This window comes from Corapipo altera, unplaced genomic scaffold (genome assembly GCF_003945725.1).
Source record: "Corapipo altera isolate COAL_440 unplaced genomic scaffold, ASM394572v1 44, whole genome shotgun sequence".
Taxonomy (NCBI): Eukaryota; Metazoa; Chordata; class Aves; order Passeriformes; family Pipridae; genus Corapipo; species Corapipo altera.
In genome coordinates, this window is record NW_020884880.1 from 1,280,850 (window position 1) to 1,308,548 (window position 27,699).

Sequence of the window (27,699 nt, forward strand, 5' to 3'; positions counted from 1 at the left end):
TTGCCAATTCATTTTAAACTCTTGCAGGTCAGTGTGCACCAAAGTCAATAACAACATCTTAGCTCTCCATCTCTGGAATGTGAGAATCCAGAGAGTTCCTTCTGCAATACCGATCTGGTTTTCTTAGCAGAGGACAAGCCACATTTTAAAAGCTATCATAATGTACATTTATTGGGGAAGCAAAGAAAAGGTTGGATAAACTGGTGGAGTGTGAAGAGCAGGAATTTAAGCTAAAATATACCATGTTCTGTCAGCATGGTATTACTTTGGTGATTAATGTGTGTTGAGGATTAACAGTATGGCTGATAGAGTTGTTAAGAGCTAGCTCAAAGAATTGGTTTAGCCAGGTCCACCTGGGATCAAAATGTGTGTGACAGACACTTGTAATCATTTGGGAGTCTCTGTACTGCATTCCCAGTATATTCTGCTTCCCTGTGAGGTGTCCTCACCCTCTGAGACAGTGGAGAATGGACTGTAGAAGGTGTATTGCTTGGTTTGTTTCTTGTCTTTGTACCTTATTTCAGCATAGTTTCATATTCTTGGCAATAGGTAGTTGTATCTTGAATTTTCCTTCAGGGTATATATTTTATTAGATCAAGGTGGTAACCATAGCAAAGTCTCCAGTGTCACAGTGTGGCATGCTGTATTTGCAGCCACTGTTCCACTTGGGAAAGCATGTTGTCTTCTACCTAGAAATACAGCATGAAGAAAAAGACTCCATTCATCTATACAATACCAATTTCATGGAATACCACTAGAAAACTGCTTTTATCCAGTTTGCTCTTTGTTTTCTTTTCTAATGCTTTGCTGAAACTTGCATTCATGTAGTCTTCTTCAATGTCAGTGGTGCACACAAGCACTGGAGCAGACACTTGCCTGCCAAAAGGGAAAACAGGTTTAGAAAGAGCTGTCTCTGCAGTGCTGTCAATTTTCCTGGCTATACTAATGTTTAATTCAACATGCATTTAGTCCCTACCTTGGGAAAAGAAAAGCAGCTGATGCTGCCTTTGCTCTACTGCTACCTTCTTTTTCTTAAAGTGAGAAAAAATGTACTCTAACATTTTAAGTTGCTTTCACAATTGGTACCATAGTGTTTAGTTACTTTCATGAGAAAGACTCTAACTTAGTTTTATGAGACCAAATACTTGAAAGTTTGAAGAGAAAAGACTTTTAATTCCTGTTTCTTGTCTGAATGAAGATTTGGTAGAGATTTCTCTATGTCTGTAGTGTGTCTGTAGGGCAAAAAGAAATGCCAAAAGACTGCAGCACAATTGACTCTCTAAGTTTTCCAGGATTCAGAGGAAATTGCTGTTTACGCTGAATTTTAAGTGGATGCATGCAATCCATTTTGGAAGGTTTTGATACAGAAGGTTATATCAGGCTCCCATTTGCCTTGATCCTTGGGGTTGGAAGAAGAATTTAATTATGCATAACACAAACATGATCGTCACTGGTGTTTCTGTATGGAGAAAAGGCATCCAAGCAGTAACTGAAATATGAGCGTAAAAAAATGGGGTTATCCTGACCATTTATTACAAGCGTATTGGAAATAAAAAAGGTGACTTATTGCTGTTCCTGGTGATGTGACTCTGAATAGGATGAAAAGGTTCTGGTGAATATAAAGGTGCAGCTGGTGGGGCTGGCACGGTGGGGCTTCGGGGATGGGACTTTGAGAACTAGTATTGAGTTTGTCTTCCTCTGATCTGGTTTCTGTTGGCTGACCAGTTGCAGATTATAGAAATCAGTAAGAGGTGAAGGAGGCAGTAAGCTTCCCACCTATCAAATTATCTGTCTCTCACAAAGGCTGAAAGACTGAACTTGTATTCCTTCAGCCAGCCCATGCAGTGCTCAGGGGCCATGCTGGGTGTATCTGAGGATGAGACAGCATCCTGGTCACCCTGACAGGCTTTCTAAATGGAAATTTCAGGCTTTTCTTTAAACTTCTTCGAGCACTGCAGATGCTACCAGTATTCGAAGATTTGTATTTAGGTTAAAGAAGAGAACATATTATTCCAACAGTCTTAAGTGTCTTCAATAACAGTTAACCCATTAAAATGAGGGTAATCCTCTGAGCTTCTTATTTGACACTAGCCATTACAGTAGTAATGTGTTTCAGCTGATGTTCTGCCAGAGGCAGACTCTTGTGCTGGGGTTAGTACTCAAAACCTGTTAGTTTATTCAAACAAATGATAAGGTTAGCAGATGACTCTGTTTTGTTGGTCATATAGTAAAAGAAGACCAAAGCCAGCAATGCGAGGATGCATGCTGAAGGATGACTGGTCCATTTTTGGCATGGTTCACTGATACAGTCCCAGAAAACTAACTGGGAGAATAGAAAAGGAATATGTACCTGAAGTGGCTAAAGATTTACAGAAATGATGAATAAGTCTTTAAACTTAACGGAGTCTTTATGCAAAATGAAGTTCAGTGGAAGTAACTATTCACTGGTAGAGATGTAGTTTTAAATTTTCTTTCTAAATGCATTCACTGAAGTGTGAACTATAAAATGAAGAATTGCTTACTGTAGCTTGTGTTTTGGAAGAAGGTCTATTGTGTTGTGCTTAGTGTGGTTTGCCTGTTTGAGTGTACCCTTGTGATACCCTCACTGTTCATTTTGAGATTCAAGTAATTTCCTGCAGTCAGGGCACTTGCTGTCTTGGAGCCATCTAAGAATTCCTGAAAGTAGTTGTGCTAGTGCACAACCTAAACATACAGTGCATCTTATGTCATCACAATGTTCATTCTACATGCACGGTAGGTTTTTTGTAGTTTGTGACTTCAGAAGAGAAGATTATGCATAATAGTTGTGGCTAGAACGAATTTTGTGTCTTGGGTGTGAAATTTCCCATGTATCCATATAACTTTGCAAAAGAGAACTAAAGAATGCCTCCCATTTTGGGAAATATTGCACAGAAAAACCATTCTGCTTTGTGGAAGGCAGCTTTTGTCCAAAACTCTCACCTTGAAAACTGATTATATTTAACTGGGCTGTTCGATATATGAGGCAGGTATTGCCAAGTAGCTTTTCAAGGAATGTTGGATGATTTTTACCAGATGTGTTCAGAAACCAGATGCGGAAGGCAGAGTCTGTCTCTGTGTCTTTGCTCGTTAATCTAGTGCATATTTTTACTTTGTTTATTCCGAACATAGTTTCAGAAGCTGAGTTGTGCAAACAAATCAGAGATGCCACATGCCACTTGACTGAAACCATGCTGCTGAAGTAAAGAAATGTAAAAGAATTCAGAGAAAGTAGTGTTTCCATAGTGAGAGCAATAAATATTTATTTATTAAAAATAACATTAATCTATACATCGCAAGCCTGCTTTTTTTCCTGAAGAGATTTTACGCAATGTTTGCAGGGAATATAGGTAACTATATTCATTATGAAGTGAAAACTTGTGTTTTGATTCTTCTGTAAAGCTGTTTCCTAAAGTATCTGTAATTAATGTAATTAATGGCTGTACATGTCCATCATATATGCTTCTTTTTGAGCTGGAAACTATAATTCAGTACTCTGATATGCAGTGCCTTTCAACTTTATTTTCTAAATCCTTAAGCCATTCTTAATCTAGAATCACTATAAAATTATGTTTAAAATGCAATGTTTTAGTGTGAACAATTAGAGTTGCGTGTGAGATTCTCCTTTCAGGTTCTTCCTCTTCCCTCTAGATACTACCTTTGTGGTGTTGATGGTGATACTGTCCTTGCAAGGTATAAAATGATACTAAAATGCATGTAATTAATTTACCATATACAGAATGTTAGAAAAAATATTAATTTGCATTTATTTAATATTAATATCAGTCAAGTTACCAAGGCTGTTAATTAAAATTAGTGTAAAGGTACAACTGTGTGTTTGCACATGCGTGACTGAAAAAAATCTCCTTATTTTCCCTTTGTTCTGTCCACTCCTAAATTGAGGGTTATTTATTGCTGCAGTCATACAGATATTAATACACTTTTTTCCATCTGACTTTCTTTTAGCACACTGATTTATGTCAGTACATGGACAAACACCCTGGAGGGCTTCATCCAGAGAATGTGAAGGTAAGAGTCAAAAAGAGCACGCATTCAAGGCAGAAACAGTAACAGTGTAAAATGTCATGTCAATTGTTAAATAGAAACTCATTTACTCATATATTTTATATATGAGTAAATATATATGTATGAGTTTATATATTTTATACATGAGTAAATGCTATTAACAGTGTTGATAATTCCTCCCCTCCATTCGAACATTTGCCCTTAAGACAAGACAATACTGCCCTTAAACCTCAGAGTGAACGTGCTTTGGGGTGTCAGTGCTAGATCTCCAGTGAGGTAAGTCAGCGTAGGTTCACCAAGTTTGAGGGAACTGTAATGAATGCTATCAACTGAATGTACTGATTTTTATATGAGCAGATAAAATATTCCCCAATCTTTTTGCTTACTTTCATGAAGCATTTTAATAGCTGATCTCACTTTGGAGTTTTTTTCTTTCTAAGGTAGATATTTGGAATCATCATGCAAGAAAGAGGGGGTTTGATAGCAGGATTTAATGGAAGTATAGATGGGTAGAGACTTGATCGAGTTATTTTTTGGGAAGCCAGCCAAATGATTTTAGCATTAAATGGAAGCTGACCAGACATGCAGAATGTGTCATGTGTATATAGATCACTGTATATGATATTTGTTACAACTGTCTTGCACTTCAATGTCAGTCCCATTGTTGTTCTACTTTGGAAGTGTTTAAATCGTTACTTGTCATACTGAGAGCTTTATTCCAGTATTTAACTTCTTGAAATTTAGAAGTTCATGATAAAAAATAGCTTTCTCTTTTCTGGAAAACTCAGAAGGCCTGTTTAGTTTAAGAAAACAAAATGTTTTAAAAAGAGGATTTTTTTTTTTTTTGCAATAGCTGATCATTGTTGCACATCATCTGGTTTTATAGGGTAGTTTCATGACCCTTCTATGTTCTTTGACTGAAAAGTGTCATCTACAACATGTGAATGTAGATGAGAAGAACTGCTATCTAACAAATTTAAGGAAAATTCTTCCTTACTGCATATATTTGACCAAACTAAAAAAAAAAAAATATTCTTTTTGAAAATGCATGTTGTGTTTGCTGCAAGATAGCTTCCTTGTAATATCTGACTGTCACTCAGATATTTTGCTAGTGTGAACAGGAAAAGCCCATGGATCTTCTCCCACTGCCAGCTTCACAGTGCCTCTGTGAGTGTAGCACTTTTACATTCGTCTCTCTGAGGTTTGGTATAAGTGAAGACTGGCTTTGAAGGTTCTTTGTGCTCCTTCAGATTTGCAAGGCTGCAGTGCTGTATAGTTGGAGGTCTGATATGCAGTACTCATTGTAGCTGTAATTGTTCACCACTAAAAAGACATTATAATTCATATAATTGTACTTTCATTTGATATTATCAGGGCCCAGTGAGCTTGTCTTTGAGGAGAATGGGCATAGGCAGATAGTTGGGCTTGCTGATGTATCAATCCTCTAAATCCTGAGATACCTGAGTATTTAAAACAGTAGCCGCAGAGGGAACAGATTTTGCTGCACGTGTTCCCGTGACTATCTTTACCATCTAACAACAGTGCTCAGCAACACTTCCAAAGCTTATAGACACATTAGAAATATTTCTTTGAGTAAGCACATCTAGAGTCCTGAGGTACTGCTAGTTCAAGTTTTTTAAAGTCCAAATGGATTTTTAATAAAAGGAAACTGGAGGGGGGGGGAAGTGAAAAAAAAAATTTGAAAGTTGGAGCAGATGAAACTACTCTTCTACCATGAGGAATCCCTTTCAACAATTCTTTTTTCTCTTCAGCAATATTAATGAAAATCAGTTGTATATATTTAGTGGACTCTCTTGCCAGGCCAGCAGCAAAGGCTACTGTTAAATTATGCAGTAATTAAGACCTGGCATGATGATTTGAACTCCTACCAATTTAAAACTGAATCAGCCAGCTTGAGGTTTTCAGTGAATACCTGCTCTCAAAACAGAGTGAAAAATAGTCCAAGACTAGGCTGTCAGGACAAGAACCCAGTTATGTATGTTAAAAACTCCCAGACCTTCACCAGCATGCCAAACTAAAGGCTTGCACTACTCTTTTCTTACAGAGGAAATAAGATGGTTACTTCATAATATCTTAATGCTTTGTTGTGCTGTACTCAGCTTGTCGATTTATGTAATTGTGGTTCTGAGACTTTGCCACCTATGTTGGTTTTAGCTTCTGGACAAAGTTGTCTATTTGGAGCTACAGCTGATTTTTAAGGGTTGAGCTGAGCCATGTTAATAGCCTTCTCTCCCTGCCAGTCCCTTCTTGCTAGAGGTCCTTCAGGAATTTCACTTTTAGTCAGACTTTTGGACAGTGTTTGTTCAGAATCAGTGGTTATGTGATCCCTAAATCCATTTTAAAAACTTCCAGTTGAGCAATTATATTCCAGTAGCAATAAATTAGTCTCAGCTTTCTGGGGCTAACCTGTGGGATTAAGCCCATTAATGCTCTCCCAGTATGACAAAAGACCCCCTGCCTTTTAATTTTGTTCTTGAGGAAAGTATTGCCTGCTGATAGATATTCCTTTCTGGCTTGTTGCCAGTTATTATAAATACAAAACCACATAATCAAACACCTTTCTTTATCCAAAGAATATATGAGGTAGTTCCTGTGAAACAGTACTTTATATGAAGGCAGAAACAAAACCATTATTTAATTATGTTTTGTTTTATATGGGACATCTCCAGCCTAATTATATTTCTGAATTTTCTCTGTATTTACAAGCTAAAGACAATGCTTGTTCCCTCAGGCTTACTTTTAAATGAAGAATTGTAAATAGAATAAAAATCCAAATTACTTTGACGGACACACATATTACTGTCCCCTCGGGTGTTGTGTTTGACATTGCCTTTCTTTGTGGTTTCAAATAGGCTATTTGCTGTCACTTAAATATTTTAAATAAAGAATAAGCAGGGTATTATAAGTATGTGGAAGTAGAAACAAGAATGTCTCAATTGGCAGTTGTAGAAGTCTTGGGATGGTATGTTTAGGCAAATAAAACAATATTGCTTCCCAAAGTGTTAGGTTTAGCATTTTTAATGGTATGTGTGTATTGACACATAATGATTTAAGAATTTTATAATTCATGCATGGAGGTGCAAGTCTTACAAATAACATCAGGCTTTAAACCCTTCAAAGATTTTTGTGTGAAGGTGAGATGTTGTTTTAAAAATATCTGTCCCTGAGAACTTAAAACCAAGTATCCTTGGTAAACACAATTGTTTACATCTTTGGTAACTAACAAGCTCGCATGTCTACCATTTATTTATAACTATATATTAATGTACTTTGTACAGTGTTATAGTTAGAGATGATGAGAAAAAAGGTAACCAGTTAACAAATTCTTGTGTAGTAGGCAGGACCTCATCTTCTCTTGTCTGATTTTGAAGATATCTTCCTCAGTTTTTCCAGAACTGAAGGCACACAATAAATATTAAATACATGGCCCCACATATAAATATATTTCCTTTGGAAGCTACTGCTGCATCCTTTTACATGACTGGACATATGAGTTGATTTATAAGTGTACTGTGTGGCACTTGCCAAGCTGCAAAATGTGCTGTGGCAAACTGGGGTACAAGATTTGCTCCTGACTCTCCCTACACTGTTTCTGCTGGCCTGGACTACTGAAATCTATACTCCTGGCTTGCTTTCCTACAGCCATTCCAGCCTTTAGAGATAGTCCAGGCTCAGCTGAAACATCTGGATTGCTTCCTAGAGCAGGAACTCTAGTGGGTCATAACAAGTAACTGACTTTACCAGTGATATTTTTTTTTATTATGATCTTCATTTTGATTTATGTCCCTTAAGTATCTTTTTTGTGCATTTCAGCATGTCCTGTGAAAATGTAACTATTCTTAACTTCTTCTAACCTTTGAAATATCATCCTTATTATAACCGTGTCTTTTACTCCATATTATTATGTTCCTGGTAATGCACATAAATTCCCCTTTATATCTTGATGCATCTATTTTATAGCTAAGTTTGTTTACTGTAGCTCCTGTTACTGGTGGAATAAATGGAGCAGAGGCTTGCATCTGTTGTGCCTGCATGGCCTGTTTGCATCCCTGCCTTAAAAATAAATCTATTAATGAAAGCTGATTTGCTTCTTAATTAGTGATGCTGCCTTGAAATAGTTGTAGTCTTTGAGAAAAGCATCCTCATATTTTTCTCTCTTTTTCTTTTCTTCTACTTTCAGTGTTAGAGGTAATATTGATTTGTGTGAGCATTTGGCAGAAAAACCCCCGTCTTTGACAAAATAAAAAGGCACTTGCCTGTGACCTACTGTTCCTTAATTCATGCAACACCAGCCTGAATGACAGTGGGTTGTCAACCAGACGAAAAAAGGTCTCTGTCTCTTAATCATTCTCAGAACCCTTTACTTCAGGCAACTTGGAAGGCTCCTGTAGTCTACTGTGACCGGAGGGGGACGGAACTTCCAGTTTGTTCTTATTCTATCTAACATTGCTGCACTAATTTTTTCTTCTCCCTGGGCACCTTTTCTCTTCCTAGGGCCAAACAGTGATAAGAAGAAATAGACAGACCCTCTTGCTGAGCTTTGCATCAGAAAACAGGAATATTCAGCCTTCTCCCAGGAGCCTTCAAGACTTCAGCTCTTACCCATCTCCATTTTGAGCCTTCCTTGCTCCTAGGAAGCAGGGCACAGCAGTTTTCTATGCATAAGGGATGGATATTTTTTAAGGAAAACCTCAACCAACTAAGCCCTACCACAACCTTTTAAAATGTGCTTTATTGCTGTCATACTGAGTCAGAGTATGTGGCAAAGTGTGGATTGGAATTTGGGTATTGAGCTTGCTAGGGCAGCCCAATAATCTCTGTAAAATATGCTTAAATTTCAGCAAAAAACTATAATTAGTTTGTCTTAAAACTTTTAAAAAATGGTTTAAAAGAAATGTAATTGATAGGAATTAATGAAACATAATGGGATGCTGCAACATTTTTCTGTGCTAAATGCTCAAGAAGAGGTTGGTCAACTTTATAGCAACTATATAGTTAAAAAATAATAGTAAAACCCCCAAATCGTATATATAAAAATATTGGATTTATTAAGCTAAGGATTTAATGCTGGTCACCAGCACATTAGATTGAAAATGTTGTAATATGGTGAATGTTATTTGCTATTGCCAGAAATCTCTGACATTTAATCATGTATTCCTCTCTGTACTGCAGTACTATGAACATTGTCCTTAACTAATGGTTGCAGTTTTTAAAATGGAATATGTTTTTGACAGATGAGTAATTTTGGCATTCAATTACTATTATGAAAATTAATAATTTGAGTCAAAGCCATAGGGTAGTTTTCATCTGATATCTTCTGTAAACATAAATATTTATCATTGAACTGATTACAGCTTTAGAATAATCTGAAACACAAAGGGTAGGGAAGCATCCAGAACACGGAAGGATTAGGCAGTTTCTGCACCCCATCCATATGAGGCTTTACTGCACTCGAAGTGCAGCTGCTTGAACTTTGGCAGTAGCAGAGCATTGTGTGCTGGCTCTTGCTGAGCTGTAGCTCCATTTATTTTTAGTAAGATACAAACCCATATGCTTTTTAGTAAAGCATAGTATCCAAAAAGTATGATAAAAATGCTTTAGGTTTTAGCTAGAGTTGTGTTAATGATGTAGGCCTCCCTGGCCTGCTTCTGTTTGCTTTCCATCGTGTGATAGTATAAATATCTGTGGCGTGCACAGGATATTTGTGTTCCCCTTTTTTCTGGCAGACATACATTGGATGACACGGCCAGTCCTGGCATCCATATGTGTCAAATACCTGATTACATGACGTAGGGGAAGCTGTGGTGTGTGAGCATCTATGTGTAACTAGAGGTATCTGACCAAAAGGTAGACTGCCATAGACTTGGATGCAGAGGAAGTGGGCAGTTAAACCATGAGAATAGATCCAGCTGTAATGTATTTTCATGCCACTGACTCATTGAGGTTTAAGAAAAGTCTTTTACTCTGAGGTGAAGTAAAAGTCTTTTACTCTGCTGTGGTGGTCCTTTTAATTTTATCAGTTGTTACTGGAAGCAAATTAACTAATTTCATTCTTTTGAAATCTCTCCCTTGCTCACTGAAATTAGTGATGCTGCTGATGTGGAGTTGAATTAAAAATATATTTCAGCAGATATGCTAAGTAAGAAGCAATGCTGTTTAATGTGCTTGAGAAGTTGCTATTTTTCATTCCTCATCCAGTGAACAAGCAGGTGTGCAGCAGACAGAATAATGTTATGCCAAATTAAGGTCGTCTTTTACACATGGCATTGAGAATTGATTATTTAAATTAGACTTTTTAGTTATCAGACACTAAATATGGCATCAGCATTTCACTCTGTGTCAGTCTTGTCACTTAAAGTAATGATTTGATAATATGCACAACTGTGAACAGTAAATGCAGAAACTTTATCACCATTCATGCTAGAAGAATGTAATTTTCATAAATGTGCTTGTAATTTATTGTCTGTATGATCCGCCTGGTTCATATGGCAAAAACCATGGAAATGTTATAGGGAGGAAGAGAACACTTTAAAATCTTTAAAACTGGTGAGGCAACAATTGCCAATCTGACCTAGTTCAGAGAAATTAATTGGTGAAAGGTAGAAAAGGAGAGTTAATTGAATTTATTTTTATTTTTTTTATTCAGAAGAAAAAAACCTGAGTCTTACACTTATTGAACATTAGCAGATGACTATAACTGTTCGTAAGGGAGTGTCTTTATACTCAGTTAATTAAGCACACCTTCCTCATTTCAAATGACTGCAGTAGTATCCAGAGGGGACAAAAAATGATTATAAGACCATCAAAGAGAATAGAAGTTAGCAAATTAACACATTCCATCTCTTTCCTTTGCAATTCTGCTGCAACTAAGTGGAAAAATCTGTACATATTTTCTTAAAGTAGTGATGTGATGTGATGTGCATTCCCAGTGGCTGTATCCTATGCATTTCTGCATCTTTGGTAAGACTCTCGTATAAGGAATACAGGAGCAAGTTAGAAGCCTTTATAAATGTATTTTGGAGTGAATTATTTTAGAATTCTTTTGGAGGGAATTCAGTTGATTCCAGGGAGGTCAGATAGGAGAACCTTTTAGCGAGATAAAGCTTATCTCACTAAATCATGGTAATCCTGCTGATTCAAATAGCTAATAATTTTTTATTCAAATAGGATCCTTTATTCTTAGGGATGCAAATTCATCTCAGGTCACCACTTTGTTCCTGGAATTCCTTCTTCTGACAATTTAAGCACAGAGTCTTCAAAGCTTTGACCTAAAAAGTTCAGTATTTCCCCAGGACATTATTAGAAGGGAAAAGTTGGATTTTATCTCGTGGTTATTATCCTGGTTGGGAAGAGGGGAAAGAATAGCAAACCAAGGTGATAAAAAAGATTGTGCTTGATGAGCTTTTGACATGCTAGCAGAAGTCACGGAGGGACATTTTTCATTGCTTCTGTGATAATACATATTACCAGGTAGTTTTTTCTTTTGTTAGTGGTTTAAAACAGGTCAATCTAGAACTCCCAAACAATCTAATAAACCCAAATGTAACTGAGCATTGTGTTTGGTTGTGTTTATTTCCAAGGCTATGAGGTAGTACTTGAGGGATTTATTACCTCCTTTTGCCTTTGTAAATAGCCAACAATTCACAGAAGCCTGTAATATCTTCTGGATGATAGGGAGTATACTGATTGCAAGCATGAGAAGGGATGTCCCGAGTTGGGTTTCTTTTACTGGCATTTTTGGATTTGATGGCCTATAAAGACTGAATATGATTTGATTGATGCTGAATACACATTTGGGAATTCAGATGATTATGTGATACCCAGACGGTGGGGTTTGGTACTTAGAGCAAGCAGGAGCACTTGTGTTCCCGGTGGTGAGTGATAGTAAAGCTTCTATGGTATTGTGCATTATTTTTCAAAAGTAACTATGCTAATGGAATGGTATGAGCTTGCTAAAGGAATGACACGTGAATTCAAGCTTGCTTTCAGCTTTCTTCTGAAATGCTGTTAACTCCTGGTCCAGGTTAGATCACCTCAACTTGCAGTCTTTTGCTTCACAGAGAGCAGAACCAAGATTTTTAAGTATTTTCTTTAGACTTAAAAGTTCTATGTTGCTTTCTACATTTGTATCTAGGGCCTGGTCCTTTATTAGCACAATACAACATGTATTAAGGGAGCTCAAATGCAGGAAAAAGGTCAGAAATCCCTCTGTGCCATCAGGGAAAGATTTAAAAAAGCCCTCCACAGGCCTCATTATTATGTCCTCTTAACCAGCATCCTTCCTGTCACTGGGGTTCTTGATGCCTCAGCAGAGACTATGTGGAAATGGTACATTTTCTGGAGAATCTCCCTAGGCATGTTGTGAATTTCTGCTTTTCACTTACCCCAGTATGCTTTGCCAGAAACTCTCTACCATCTATGGGAATGGAAACCAACTATATGGAGTCATCTGAGCACTTTACACGGATCACCTGTACATGAATGTCCCCCTTTATCATTAGACTCTTAAGAGCTTTCTGAACCTAAGTCAGAAAGTGTTAGCTCCCATCAGTGCCACCCTTTAGATGTGGTTCGGACAGCCTGTGTTGGTGTCTACCTTACAAGCTCATTCAGAGGCCAACAGATAGCAAAGCATTCTGCAGCATATGAGCCACCCTGCAGCTGTTAGATGCGTGCATGTAGTGCTCTAGGTTATACATGAAAACATCAGGAAAGCTGGACTGCTCATCCAGGCAGCTGCAAATCTCTCAGAAAATGTAGTAGTTTAGAACTACTATAGGCGTTTGGTCAAATATTGCATATAGCTCAAGTGGCTATCCATCCCTTATACTTGAAAGGCTATATAGGTACTATTTAACCTTTTTGTGGAGTTGAGGGCTTTCTCTTGTAAGTTTTAAGAGCTGCTACTATTCTTTTAATATCGCAGTTCATAAACCCCAAATTGACTTTGACATGCAGGCATTTTTCTCATTGACAATGAAAATTCTTCATTAAAATATGTTGCTCATTAAAATGAGAGCTACATTACAGTCAGGGGAAAAAGGTATTTTTAATGGGTATAATAAATAAGCAAGACCTGAAGCCACAAGTGTTAGATTGGGTTTTTTTGTCTGAACATAAAGTGTTGAGCCTCCTAATGTTAAGCTTTGCTGAAAACCTGACTTCTAGAGACAAATCTCTGTCCTGATTTCTGCCTTTCTCAACTGTAACCACAATGACCTTTGTCATTTTGTGTGTTTAATTTAATCATCAAAACCTCTGTTCTTACTAATAAGCTACAAACTGGACAAAAGTGATGTCCTAGTTTGTTAATTGCAGGTTATTTGATACTTATACAACCTTGTATATAACCATGTGAATATTAAAATTATTAACATAAAAACTGAAGAGCTACCAATCTATGTTGTTTCTACCCTCACAACTAATCCATTAAAATGCATATTGAATTTGCCATTGACTCCTTTTAGAGTTGTCCTCTGGTCTGCAGGGGTCCCATCCTACGGCCTTGGGGAAATGGCAGTTCAGTTGCTTGTTCAAAACCTGTGGCAGAAGCCCAAGGCTGAGGTTTCATAGTGATCAGAATTGAGTGAGGTGGAAGAAGCAGCGAGTAAATTGAGAGTATGACCATGATAGATGGTATGTTGATTTCAGATTCAGTACATGACTAAGAGTTGATGGTACCTCACCTAGCATTCATTTTGATACTTATGAAAGTAATACAGATAGTCTGGAAGGGGAATGGGTTTCTTGGAGAAGGCTTTCCTCAGAATCAAGGGAGGGAACTTGACTGTGAGAGGGCAGAAGTGTTTTGTGAGGCATCAGAAACAATTCTTTCCAATTCAACTTCTGTTTTTGTGGAGCTGGGAACTGTTGGGAATGAAGAGTATCTCTTAGTGTTTCCTCTTCCTGAGCAATCCCAAAGGGCCTCTGGTTTGCAGAATGTTCTGCTGCCAGGCATTAGGCTTGTGTTTTCACTTAAATCTCTTCACATTTAATATTGCCAAATAACCAAGGTGAAGATGAAAAGAGAAAGCAACAAAACAATATTTGAGTTAACCCTGTTACAAATTCAGGAAGATTTTTTCTCTTTCGTGATCTTCCTCCAAAGAGGTGTGAGTGAATTAATTAACTTTTGTGGAACTACTTGATGAGTACAGTATGTCTACAAGTTTGGAATAAAACTTCTTTCCAAAGGTGGCTTCAAGAGTAGATGTTGGTTCTGTTTAGCTGTGAAGTTGTTGGGCTTTTTTTTCTTTAGCACATGATGTCAAATCACTTGATTTATTGCACTAAAGCCAAATGAAAGACCACATTAATAAATATATTTTGAGTTATTATAAAGGTTACAGTGCTGTAAGATACTGTGATAATTGAAATTTCTTTGCACATTTAAAAATAATGTTTAAGTTAAATATCACTGATTTAGCCTAGCAAACTGGTTATTTTCTCTGTCTTTTTATTTTAAAAAATATATTATACTGAATTAATGTAATAGAATTTAATTTATATTTTCAGGATGTAAGGAAAGCCATTTCTATTTCTCATCCTTATTAAAATAGTTTTTATGTACCATGCATTCCATTTTAACCACAATTCAAAAAGGAATGTGCATGTTACTTATGACTTTCCTGCTATTCTTTGTTTCTATATTTTGCTCTTAGGTTTCCTCAGCACATTGTTAGACCTAACCCTAGCAAGAAGGTGATTGATATGGCTCTTTGTGCCCTGGCTAAATAGCTAAACATAGAGTGTATTGTGTCTGCATTCAGGGAAAAAATGAAATGCAATTAAATTCATTTCAACTTCAGTAACATGACATTTCTGTTTCTTTCATGTCAGGCTTTATTCTTTTCTATAATCAGATTTCGTAACCCTTTTTATTATGTCTCTTCACTTCAGTAATCACTAAATAGGATGCTTGTGTTGCAAGTTAATTAGAAATTTTTGTGTGCCTGGGTTGACTTTTCCCAAATCCTTGGTGTGGTTTCCACATCTTATGAGACAGCATGTTTCACTCTCCACCGAGCTGTGAGGCACGAGTTCTATATCCATACTTGAATCCTCCATGTTTATAGGTTTGCAAGGGATTTTTGTGTTCCCTTTTGGAACCCTTAAAATATTTCAAGCAAGAGGAAGGGTCTGTATCTTAGGATAGGTTTTTCATAACTGCAAAGAAAACTTCTGGGAGTTTATTCACGCTTTGTATTGACAAAATCCATGACGGTTAACACAGCCTTCCGCAGTAAGTGCCAGTAAGAATGCAGGACAGTGATGCATGAGGGAGGTGAAAAGGGGAAGACAAAAGATCTTCATCATCTAGCTCTTTGTTCATAGTTGTAAATTACAAAATACACAATAGTAATGCTTAGTTTTAGGGGTAAGCATTGTAGAGTTCAGTGAAGGATTCAAAGAAACATGAAGAGTGAGTTAAGTTCTTATGTAAATTTATCTTAAAGACTATTACAAGTAGGTTTCAAAAGTCATCTTTAGGTTCAGTGAGAGTTATTATTTCCTAATGAAAAACACATAAGAAACTCCCATTAAAATAAACTTTGAAGGGGAAAACCTACCATATTTGCAGATTTCCTTGCGTACACAGGCATTATTGTTATGCTATTAATTTCTTCTTTGTTTTAGCTTCAGTGTCCCATCCCCCAGCCTAATTTCCCCATCCCTATCCACCCTGTACTGTTGTTTCCTATAATTAGTGAAGATACACATCTGTCTTCAGGCTACCACCTAATCTCTAAGGCCATATGGGTAAATGGAATATAATTATAATTTGGTAGACACCGAGCCTTCTGTGCATGGTTGTATTGCTCTTGTTCCTTTTTAAGCAGGCAAATTGAATCTATGATACAGTAGGGCTTGGAGGCTGGATTTAGTCCTTGCAAAATAAATATTTTTCAGATGAGAATTTCATTGTGTTAAATCTGGGTGGGAATTACACCAATTTGGGAGGAATTCTGACAAAATGTTACTGCAATATGCAAGCACCCTGCATATTGTGAAGAAATCACCTGTGGTTATATGCAAAATATTAACAGAGGTCATTTTTTGTCCCCCTCTTTTTCAGTTATTTTTATTTCAGTTGCTGCGAGGACTGTCTTACATCCACCAGCGTTACATTTTGCACAGGGACCTGAAACCACAGAATCTTCTGATCAGTGACACGGGGGAGTTAAAGCTGGCAGACTTTGGTAGGCAAGCAGTTAATTACAAGTCTCTTATAATGTTGTAGGAATGTCAGACAGATGGTTCCATTGATTTCTCTTCCCCCCACCCTATTCCTTAGACACACCTTCTTCATTGTAGATAATTGCACATTTTTCTCCTGAGTGAAGAAATTGATTATGGTCAACAAAATGCTTGATTAAAAGGAAGCAAGTGAAAAACAAATACATACTCCAGTTCTCTCAAGGAAGATAATGCTGAAAGTATTTGCATTTTATTTACCATGAGACCTCTGAATTAGATTTGAAAGCCTTTAAAAGAAAAGAAAAAAATTAGAGAGAGACCTGAGGAAATACAGGCTATATGAAGGGCACAATCACTTTATGGAAGCAGTTCTAGGATTGTGGGGATCTGTATTAACTTTCATTAAATGGTTTTTGAAAGAGACTGAAGGACACAAGAGTAAGTGTTCTTTCTAAAGAATAAAGTACATAGGATCACTTGGACTGCTTTCAGTATCCATTAGTCTGTCATGGGGAAGCCTTATGCGGAGTTTAAAGTCAGGATGAAATGTCAGCCTTTTGCCTATTTTTAATTTTTTAAGCCATTTTCTAGTGGCTACACCAGGGCAAGTACTCTTTCCTCCGAAAACCATTGTGAATGCAGATGTGGAAAATGGCAATATTTTTCTTTAGTGGTTTTTACAAAACGTTGTAGGAATTTCTTTCTTTCCTGTAGGTCAGCTTCTCAGTTACTGATTCCAGCAGAGCTTCTGAAGTAAGATGAAAATGTGACCTATTGGCTTTTTTAAAATGTCTTTTATTTTTATGACTGCTATCCACATCACGCTTTACATTTCATGCAGCACCAGTAATGAGGAAACCTTACGTGCTAATTGCCAATTTCACTGTTAATGTAGTAATGGTTTTTTGTCCTTTAATTAGCATTACTGCAATTAACAGCTCAGTGTTTATTTGCAATGCTGAAGAAGGGAATAGGACTTCAGGTGGACACAGTCCACGAGAACTTGATTGGCCTTTGGATTACAAGGCAGTTAGAGAAATAGTATTAGAAGCAATTATTATCTGGTTTTACACACCATTTTCTGTCGCCATTTTTCAAAACTCACTGTTTTTTAAAATATATGCTTTAAAACCCCATTCCTGCATGTTGCATTTTACTGTGAGCTTTCATCTCTTTAGTACATAAAACCGGTAAATCATTAACTGTTCCTGTGGTGAAATATGAGATAGTCCTCTGTTAAAGGTACTGTGCTGTTTGACAGTAAGAGTTTCATTATATCATTTATATGTATAAAACACTATGAACTAATGTGATTACAACTATCCCCATATTATAAATCTTTCAGGAGATTGTAATAATGGTTCTCTGGCTTTTGTGGATGCTGAAAACCATGTAAAAGATCTCACAAACTCTTTTGTATGTAGAATGTTTCCTATGGTGTGGGGGTGGGTTGCTGAAGCTCTGGCTTGTGTGGCTGGAGAGAGGAAGACTGTGCACTTTTCAGCTGTTAAAGAAAAAAGAAAACAACTTGTCTTTCACCAGTGCTATTAAATGCATTGCTGGAGGTGTGAACTGATCAATGAAATGTCCAAATCAGACATGAGTTGACCTGCCTCTTGTATTGCCTGATGTTGCCATAGAGCAGAGGAAAGGATGGGACGCTTGTTTGTGCCCTGCTGTAGTAGGAAATGTAACTATCAGTTCTGATTAAATTATTGCCTTATTGTGGCACCAGGCTAAATATCCCAGTAATGACATCAAAGGCAGGCTTTTCACAGCTTCATCTTGGTGAGAGTTTAAGGTTGCCATTATGAATTATTTTGGTAGACTAGAAATGTGTGAGTACAACCAAAATGAAGTACACAGTTGTAGACACGTGAATGTGTAATATTGTGCAGAGGATACTTTTTCTCTTGTGAGTTTGTTTTGACCTAACAGAAACATCTGCATAATCTACTCTTAGAGAGAAGACTATATATCACCTTTTTTTTTTTTTTTAAAGCTAGATTTTCTTTCATGGCTCATGACCTCATAAAATTGAAAACCAGATGGGTTAGACTTCTCTTCTGAGAACCAAGATGAAAAATTAGAAGTGATGAGGGTAAAGTCTGAAAGGTCATGACCTCTTTCACTGGAAACATGAGAAATGAGAACACACCCGTGTGCTGTCTATGTGCCTCCCTGTGCATATTTACTTATTGAAACGCTGTATTATTATAGCTCGTCTTCCACGTTCCCATTATGAAAGACTTTTCTTAAACAAGATGTAAAATACAGTCCTGTTTCTCTTCATGTTTTTCTACCACAAATGACTAATTTGCAATAATGTGCTTGGAAAGGAAGTCGGCTTATATTGTGTATTTGATTAATTACATGAGGAGCAGTATGGAAATTAGAAAGATGGTTGCTTTTCTTTCAAATACACTCAACGCAGGAGAAAACCTATCAAGAAATCAGTTTCTGACAGAGATAGGATTGACTTTGCTAGCACAATAAATATAAAATCTTAGAGCAAAGGCCTTTTAGTCTCTAAGGACAAGACCTTCAGATTTTGGTTTCATAAGTTTACAAAAAAATCAACATCATGTCTGAAGTTTTTCGTTTGGCGTCAGGCTTATTTAATCTCTTCACTGTAGGATATCAAATACTTAAAAGCAGGCTGTAGTGGATCATAGTTCTTGAATAAACAAGGTAAAAGAAAGGCTATTCATGTCTGCCAGTGCATTGCGCTGTGGCTGAAGTGGAATCTTTGAATAACTGTGGGCATGTGTTTTTCTATAGCAGGGCTCCCAGACATAGATACTCCACTGTGTGGGAGTGCCTTTGTTCAGATGAACAGCAGTTTGCTTTTCTGTTCATTGTGCTCTAGCTGCTAGGAAATGAACATTTATGAGAAGTCTCAGCGGTCAAATGAAAAGGGAGAACAGAATACAGAGGCTTTATCAAATTAAAAATGGATGAGCTATAAAAAATGGCTTTCTTGAGAAGATATAATAGGGGAGACTACATCTTGAATAATTGTTGCTATGAAAAATAGTCCTTGAAGGCCATACCTGCATTCTTTTTTCAATCTAGTTAAAATTCCAGAGGAAATTAAAGTATATGAGGAATTCTCCTAGTGAAATGAAGTGTAAGAATTATTTTTGATCCTATGGTGTGATTTAGCTGTCTACTGGTTTATTTATTGTCCCCCACACATATGTCTGTCTTAAGTAGAAATAAAGTATTTTAAACCTTTAATGAGTAACGCATAAGCAATTTGCCTCAGTCTTCAACAGGAAGACCAGTTATCCTCAGGTCCACCATCCCCCTGAGCTGGTAGATAAGGACAGGGAGCAGAATAGATCCCCTGCAGTCCAGGAGGAAGTAATTAGAGATCTTCTGTGCCGCTTAGACACTCACAGTCTGTGGGTCCAGATGATATTCATACAAGCATGCTGAGGGAGCTGGCAGAAGAGCCCATCAAGCCACTCTCCATCATTTATCATCAGTCCTGGTTAACAAGGAAGGTCCTAGGTGACAGGAGGTTGGACGGTGTGATACCCATCTACAAGAAGGGTTGAAAGGGGGATCGAGGGAACTACAGGCCTGTCAGTCTGACCTTGGTTCCGGGGAAAGTTATGGAACAGAATATCTTGAATGCGATCACCTGGCATGTCCAGGACAACCAGAGGATCAGGCCTAGCCGACATGGGTTTAGGAAAGGCAGGTCCTGCTTGACCAATCTGATCTCCTTTTATGACCAGGTGACGCGCCTGGTGGATGAGGGAAGGCTGTAGATGTGTGTACATTGACTTCAGTAAAGCCTTTGATACTGCTTCCCACAGAATTTTCCTGGAGAAGCTGGCAACCCATGGCTTGGACAGGTGCACTCTTTCCTGGGTTATAAACTGTCTTGATGTCTGTGCCGAGAGAGTGCTGATGAATGAAGTTATGTCCAGTTGGTTTTCAGTCACTAGTGGTGTTTCCCAAGGCTCATTATTGGGGCCAGTCCTGATCTGGTGGAAGCTAGGAAGGCTCTGCAGAGGGATCTGGACAGGCTATATTGATGGGCTGAGGCCAACTTTATGATGTTCAAGAAGACCAAGTACCCAGTCCTGCACTTGGGTCACAACAACCCCATGCAGTGCTACAGGCTTGGGAAAGAGTGGCTGGAATGCAGCCCAGCGGAAAAGGCCTTGGGGGTGCTGGTCAACAGCCAGCTGAACATGAATCAGCAATGTGCCCAGGTGGTCAAAAAGGCTAATAGCATCCTGGCCAGCAGGACTAGGACGATTGTCTCTCCATACTCGGCACTGGTGAGGCCGTGCCTTGAGAACTGTATCCAGTTTTTGGCCCCTCACTCCAAGAAAGACATTGAGGTACTGGAGCATATCCAGAGAGGAGTGACAAAGCTGGTGAAGGGTCTAGAGAGTAAGTCATGTGAGGAGCAGCTGAGGGGACTGGGGTTGTTTCGCTTGGAGGCTGAAGGGGGACCTTATTGCTCTCTACAGCTACCTGAAAAGAAGTTGTAACCAGGTGGAGGTCATTCTCTTCTTCCAGGCAGCTAACAACAGGACAAGAGGAAATGGTCTCAGTCTGCACCAGGGAAAGTTCAAGCTGGACATTAGGAAGAATTTCTTCACTGTAAAGGTAGTTAAGCATTGGAACAGGCTGTCGAGGGAAGTGGTGGAGTCACCATCCCTGGAAGTGTTCAAGAAATAACTGGACGTGGCATTTAGTGCTGGGGTTTAGTTGGCATAATTGTGTTCAGTTACAGGTTGGACTTGAAGATCTTGGAGATCTTTTCCAACCTTAACGATTCTATGATTCCATTGCAAACTTAAATGAAATGGGAGCCTTGTGCTTGATGCTAGTTACCACACAGACTGGGTTGCATAGCTATTCCTTAACCTTTAGTTAGTAGTTTTTCTGCACTCAATACAGTTGCATTTTTTTTGCCTTTGGATGTGTATTGACTTAAAAAAAAAGAAATGGTTGAACCTTTTTTTAAAAGGCCATTAAGCAGTTTTAAAAGCAAGGTATTTTTCTAAAGATAAATGCGTTACTTTAACGATAAGTAGTGTCAAATGGCTGTATGGAAGTGGATAGGAACATGGACTCAAAGAATGAGCATGAAGGATATCTTTTTTTCAAGAGTTAGTTGCAATTTATCTAAGCAAAACAATTATCTAAGCAAATATGTGATTCGTGCTCATATTAAACATTTTATAACCAGTGCTCCCTTATTTTTACAATGTCACTTTGAACCTCTAAGAAATACATACCAAAGACTGCAGGAGCAAATACAGGTGAAAGGACCAGAGGAACAGACAAGCTCTGCCAGGTATATTATCTTTGAGGTACATGAGGGTGCTTTCTCAGTGGCCACAGGCAGAAGAGCCTGAGGTGTCAGAGGGGTTTAGAATGTGGCCTGAGGAGTTCTGTGAGGAGATTAAAGCATCTAGGAGTAAAATGTGCTGAGGTAGGGGAGAAAGTTGACAGGATGTTGAGGAGGCAAAGGTAAGATGCTGAAGATGCTGGAACAGCATGATGGAGTAAAGCAATAGGTGATTGTGGAAAATGCTAAGCAGGGCAGGTGATGTCATAGAAGACTCTGATAAGGCTGAGGTCCCTTCCTTGTCTTGGTCTTCACGAATAAGATCCCATGGGCCTTCGTTCTCAGAGATGTGATTCAGGGAGGAAAGGAAGAGTGGAAAATAACTGAATTGGGGATTTCTGACAACTCTTGACCTGTGCGAGTTCATTGAATTATAAAATCTCCTGAGTTGGAGGGGACCCACAAGTATCACAGAGTCCAACTCCTGGCCCTGCAGAGGACAAACCCAGGAATCACACCATGTGCCTGAGAGTACTGGGAAAGCAGAATGATGTCATTTTCAGGCTTTCTCTATCATCTTTGAAAGACTATAGATTGAGGGAGGTCTCCAATAACTAAAGAAAAATTAATGTTGTACCCATTTTCAAGGGGTCTGGGGTATTGCAGGTTGGTCAACTGCTATCGCTGAGAAAATAATGGAGCGAGGCTGCTTGAAAGTACATGTGAAAAAAGTGTTTGCCAGCTTTAGACAAGGTAAATCATGTTTGATCCATGGGATTGCCTTCTGTAATGAAATTACTAGTTCTGCAGTCTCCCAGTACCTAAAGAGCTGGTTACCAAGAAGGTGGTGATGCATAGCATGAAGGTGCTCTTTACCAAGGTGCACAGTGGGAGAATGAGGGATAATGGTAATAAGTGGAATGAGAACTGAGCATAAGGATGGAAATGTTCAATATGAGAGTACTTCAGCCCAGAGATGAGGTGAAATCTCTGTTTGCTTCACTGACTGGACTAAGCCTTGAGCAATCAGGCAGATTGAAACAGGCAAATTTTCCCTCTTGTGTGGTTCTGTGGCTCAGTGAATACCATGCTTGTTTTGTTTTGTTTTTTAATGATTGGGTATTGTCATTTAGCTACTCTATATGCTGATATAAATCAAGATTGGCTAATCAGTTATGTTTGCATGCTTAATGAACTTCAGCACCAAGTCCCTAAACAGCTGATGATAATCAGGTAGGAGGTGCATCCCACTGTCTGTGTGGGACTTTCCAGGATGGATTTACTCTTTTTGTGCCTTGTTCTTTCTTCTCTGTTCTGTAACAGCCACTAACAACCTAATATTCTGACTCTTCCAGGGACAGTGTGGACCTTTAATCTGATTACTCTTACATATTCTTTAGTTAGAATAATTTTTTGCTTCCTGGATTGAAACCTTCCTAGTTATACTTGTTATTAGATATTTTCAGATAAAAAATTTTTGTAGCTTTCACTTTTTGATGCACTGAGAAAGTCATCAGGGCACGTGTGTCAAGAACAAAACATTTAGGTTTGACTAGTGTGTGAGGCAGTAAAACTCTTCTGAGGCTGTGAGAGAAACTGGCCAAGTTTCTAGTAGGGCCCTTGACCTGCTTTATCTGTGAGCTGATCAACCTGCTGCTGGGGTTTGTTTTTCAGGCGATTGTTTGTTTGTGAATCTTCCCTGCAACTGTCTCTCACTTTCATCTTTTATGTTAGGCCTGCAGTGGAAGTGAACTTCGTGAGGTGGGTGGGAAGACCTGTTTGGTCTCTGGTTTGGATTGTGCAGTTATTGTAATTGCAAGGAACTTCTGTGTAATCATACATTTTAATTGGGGTGTCATTCTTTTTATTATGTTTACTGACTTTTTCTCTATGCCATGGCTCTAAGACACGGTGTATAAACTATGCAGGCACCTGAGAGACAGAAATGCAAAGTACGATTTCAAAGTATGGAACAGCAGGTCTAGAATTGCTAGCTTGGCAATAGTTTGAAAGAATAGGAAAACTTGAAGATTGATGATTTTTAAATATTTTTTTAAGACTTGAATATGTGTCTCCCCTCCCATCCACTCCTGCCCCAATTTTTGTTAGTCTTAGTGCTTTTGAAAATAACCTTCAAACTGTGGTAACACTACAACAAATTCTAGTGTTGCAAGGTGAATGAGAAAGAGGATCAGGAACTTAGTATTTTAATGCTTTACTACTTGTTCCTGCAGTAAGAGAGTTGCTCTTTCTCGTCTGTAAGAGTGGGCTTTGGAGAGAAAAAACCAGCATGACAATTTTCATGAAAATGTCTTTCATTTACTCTTTCAAATATCACTGACCCTGAAGGTTTTCCTGGCAGCTTTTGGTTGTCTTTGGGGATCTCTTTGGATGAGTAAGGAGCTCCAGGCAGTCTGCATTATGGTGTAAGCCCTGCCTTAAGCTTTTGGAGTTTTGTTAATATAAAGCCCTGTGATGTAGTAAAAGAAAGAATGAAGTAAGTGTGATTCAACCATGCATCCTTCTAGATACATAGGGTGATTAATAATAGATAGCAGAAGCAAGGAGACTTGAGGATAATAATAAAGGGAATTATACTCAATGGAATTGCAGTTTAAAACTGCAGCTGAGTATCAGAGAGGATGTTTCCATGTATTTCCATATAGATTTTTCTGTGGGGAGCATGTCAGGGGCATGTCATGAGGGAGAAGGTTATTGCTGTATAGTTTACTGTTAAAATTATTAAAGCTATATTGACAACTTGAAAAAAATTAGTTCTTTTTTTTTGCAGCAAGAATCCCATAAGGAGTTTCTTTATAATGTACTGTATAAAATTCATATGAAAGGTTGGATAGCATAAAAGATTGCTTGCATGGATAACTGCTATGTATTTCCTGTGTAAATGTTCCACAGAGTATCCGTTCTTGAAGATGCTGATATAAGGAGTTGCCACAGTGCCTGAAGAGCTGGTATTATATATTGTCAGGAAAGCTTGATGAAATTGTTTACAAAACTCCTCCGAGAGCATCTCTAGTTATGTAGGCTGGCTCCCTCTGGTCGCCTGGCTTCAAGTGAGCCTGAGAAAAAGCAGGCTGTGAGGTTGCAGCCACCTGGCATTTGGAGAGAGGTGTAGGAGCAGCCTGGGTGACCCCTGAGGCACCTGGCCCACAGCAGCTCCTGCCCTCCACAGCAGCCCTTCTGCAGGGACCAGGGAAATGGTGGCAGCTGTCTGGGTATTTGTTATCAGAGGCCGGTGCTGGTAAAGAGAACCAGTTTACCCCAAACACAGGTCAACAGACCCCTCTAACACCCTGTCTGAATTGAACAGGATAAAAATAAAGACTGCTGTTACCCCAGGTGCAGCTGTTCCCCTCTGATAACAGTCTTTAAAATCTGAAGAATTGGTTCTCGTACCCCCAGGAAGGACAATGATGGGCTTCTTTGTAGGCTCCATTTGTATTAAATACCAAGAAATAAAGATGACGTCAGTGACAATGTTGTACATTGAAAAAGCAGGAAATGGGAAGCTGGAAAGTGAAACCCAAACTGGCAAACTTGAGTCAGCTTCGAGGTCTTTATAAAACACAGTTATTTCTGTAATTAAAGTGGGAACTTATAATGCTGTTCATGGTGGCAGTTGGGGTGAGGGCCTGGAGCAGCAGAACAGACTCTGTATTTGTCCTGGTGTAGCTTTGAATGCTTGTTACTCAGTCAGTGAAAAAAGCCCTTGCTATCCATGTTGGTCTCTAGATCCAGGGATAGCGAGGCCAGAACTGAGGAGCAGAGTTGATAGGTAGCTATCAGCTACCTATTTGAAGGTAGGACCTTCAAATCTTTTCTCTTGAAGGGAAGATTAAAGTTATAGGCTGCAAAAGCTGTGGGTACTCTGCACCCAGACCTGTAGCAGGCTTCTGTCATTTATTTTGCTTTCCCGTGATGACAGGCTTTTCCTCCACCCCCAGACCTTCTTTCTCAGTTTCTAATGGTATAGCTGGCTGCTGTCAGAGAGTAGCTAAAGCTGCCTCCTTCTCCTTCCCTCCCAGGAACAAGGACTTCATGTGCTGTGCTTGTGACTTTCTGTTATCATGCCCAGATCTGTGGTAAAGAGAGGAGAGGAGATGTGTAACTGGCAGAAAATTTCAAACAACAGCAGTTCAAAGGGTAGATCTGATTTCTGGCATTTGTTTTAGAATTGTTAAAGAATTGTTTTAGAAGTGAAGATGCAAGAGAGTGTATAATCTAGTGCTGCTTCAGATACTTTTGCCTGCTCATATCTATTTGATTTGCCATTCCAGTCATGGATCTCCATCTAAATTGCTTCATAGATCTGGTGGTTTTATTGAGGTATTAGTTAAATCTAAATAAAAGAATTACCATTGTGAGAGTCAATGCAGGAAGAATATCTTATGGGCAGAAGTTTGGTTTCATAGTCTATAGAGACAGAGTAAATCTGACACGTTTACTATCTGGAGACAGCAATTTGCAAAAACTGTGAGGTTCTCTTTTCAGTTAAGACTTCGTCTACTCTCTGCTAATAGTAAATACAAAGCAGAGCCACATACTGAATTTTTGTCCATATTGGTCTTCACTGATTGGTGAATTCAATATTTAAGAATTGAAATTAAAATTCTTTAAATGTACCATACCAGTCTTTTCAACTATTACTAAAGTAGATGCTGTAACTTAAGTTCTTCACACTGAGAAACACTGTGTAGGATTATTGACTGAAAGTGAATTATTTTTTTTTAAAAAGCATGAAGGAGCTGGAGATTGGTGTGATTCACTAAATATGTCCCCTGTTAAATGCGTCTCAGATTACTTAGGGTTACATCCAGTTTTCCACTGTTACAACTTAGAGTTATATTGAGCTTTTAAATAGGAGGAAAGTATCTTAATCATCCATTAAGGGCAATAAAAGAAGTTGGTTATGACACCGTTAAAACAACTGTGATGAAAAATCTGTTTCAGTGTTTTGTACTTAAGAAGAACATAGGATTTAGATGTCATCTGTACTGCATCTGGGTTAGTGCTGACTGTGCTATTATCAGAATCATGATTTTTTTTTCTTGTATTCTTCACCTAAGTGTCAACCAGGCTCTTACATGACAGTTGCACAAAGGACATTAAGAACTATGATCTGCTGTCTGTACAGGAGAGATCCATCCATCCAAATGAATCTGTAGGTTTATTTAGAACAAACATTGTTTTAATTGGGAAAAAAAAGCCTTGTTCAGTCATGTGATAGTGTTCTATCAGTTTTATATGAGAACATTTTTCTTCCCACATATCTTGCTTCTGTCATAGCCTTAGTCCATACCCTTTTGATTACTGTGTCTACAAACCCCTATATTTAAAATACCAAACTTTCTTTAAAACTTCATTGTTCTGAAGCTTCTTTACTTGTTTCTGATACAACAGTTGCAGGGAAAAAAGTACTGCAGGGAAAAAAGTACTACAGGAAAAAGTACTACGCATGGTAAAGCTTTTGAATATAGGCATCCAGTTACCTCCCATAGTACCCTCCATCTTTGCTTTCTTGGTCTGATGATGATTTGGTTTAATGTTTCCTTATTTAATAGAACATACTGTATTATATAGTGAGAAAATTATGCCAAATTTTAAAATAATTTGAATGTCATTAGTGTGTTAATGGTTATGCATATTTATTTTACAGGAAATAATCAGCTATGTAGATATTAAAGGTCAACTGGAAAAGGTGTGGATTAAAGATGAAAGAATTTATCATCAGTCAGAACAAAAATACTGATATGCAAAGAAAAAGATTAATGTGAGCAGAACTGACAGTTCATTAAGAGAAATGTGCCATTTAACACCGTCTGAAATAATACCATAATTGAGATTGCATTTTAAAGAAGTGATGGCTCTGTAATTTATAACATCATTTGTTTTGTCCCAGACAGTTTAAAACCGTACCTTTCTGTAACACAGTCACTTTTTATCTAGGTAATTTTTAATAATTTATGCATTAATTTTTTCATTCCTCTGAAAGATACAGTACTGGTTGTATTAATATATAGTCATAGATGCACCATTTGTCCTGCTGTAAATGAAAATCATGCTTGCAGGTCTACCTGCATTAAGATAAAAGTTGCTCC

General features: G+C 38.1%; 1 protein-coding gene across 3 annotated transcripts in view; it reads left to right on the forward strand.

Moving 5' to 3' along the window:
- Positions 1 to 27,699, forward strand: part of CDK14 (cyclin dependent kinase 14) — a 314,027-nt gene that overhangs the window by 145,060 nt on the left and 141,268 nt on the right. For all 3 annotated transcript variants that reach the window (XM_027639274.1, XM_027639276.1, XM_027639275.1), the window contains 2 exons: positions 3,985 to 4,047; positions 16,142 to 16,265. In XM_027639274.1, the coding sequence (XP_027495075.1) occupies positions 3,985 to 4,047; positions 16,142 to 16,265 (187 nt within the window). The remainder of the gene's footprint in view (positions 1 to 3,984; positions 4,048 to 16,141; positions 16,266 to 27,699) is intronic.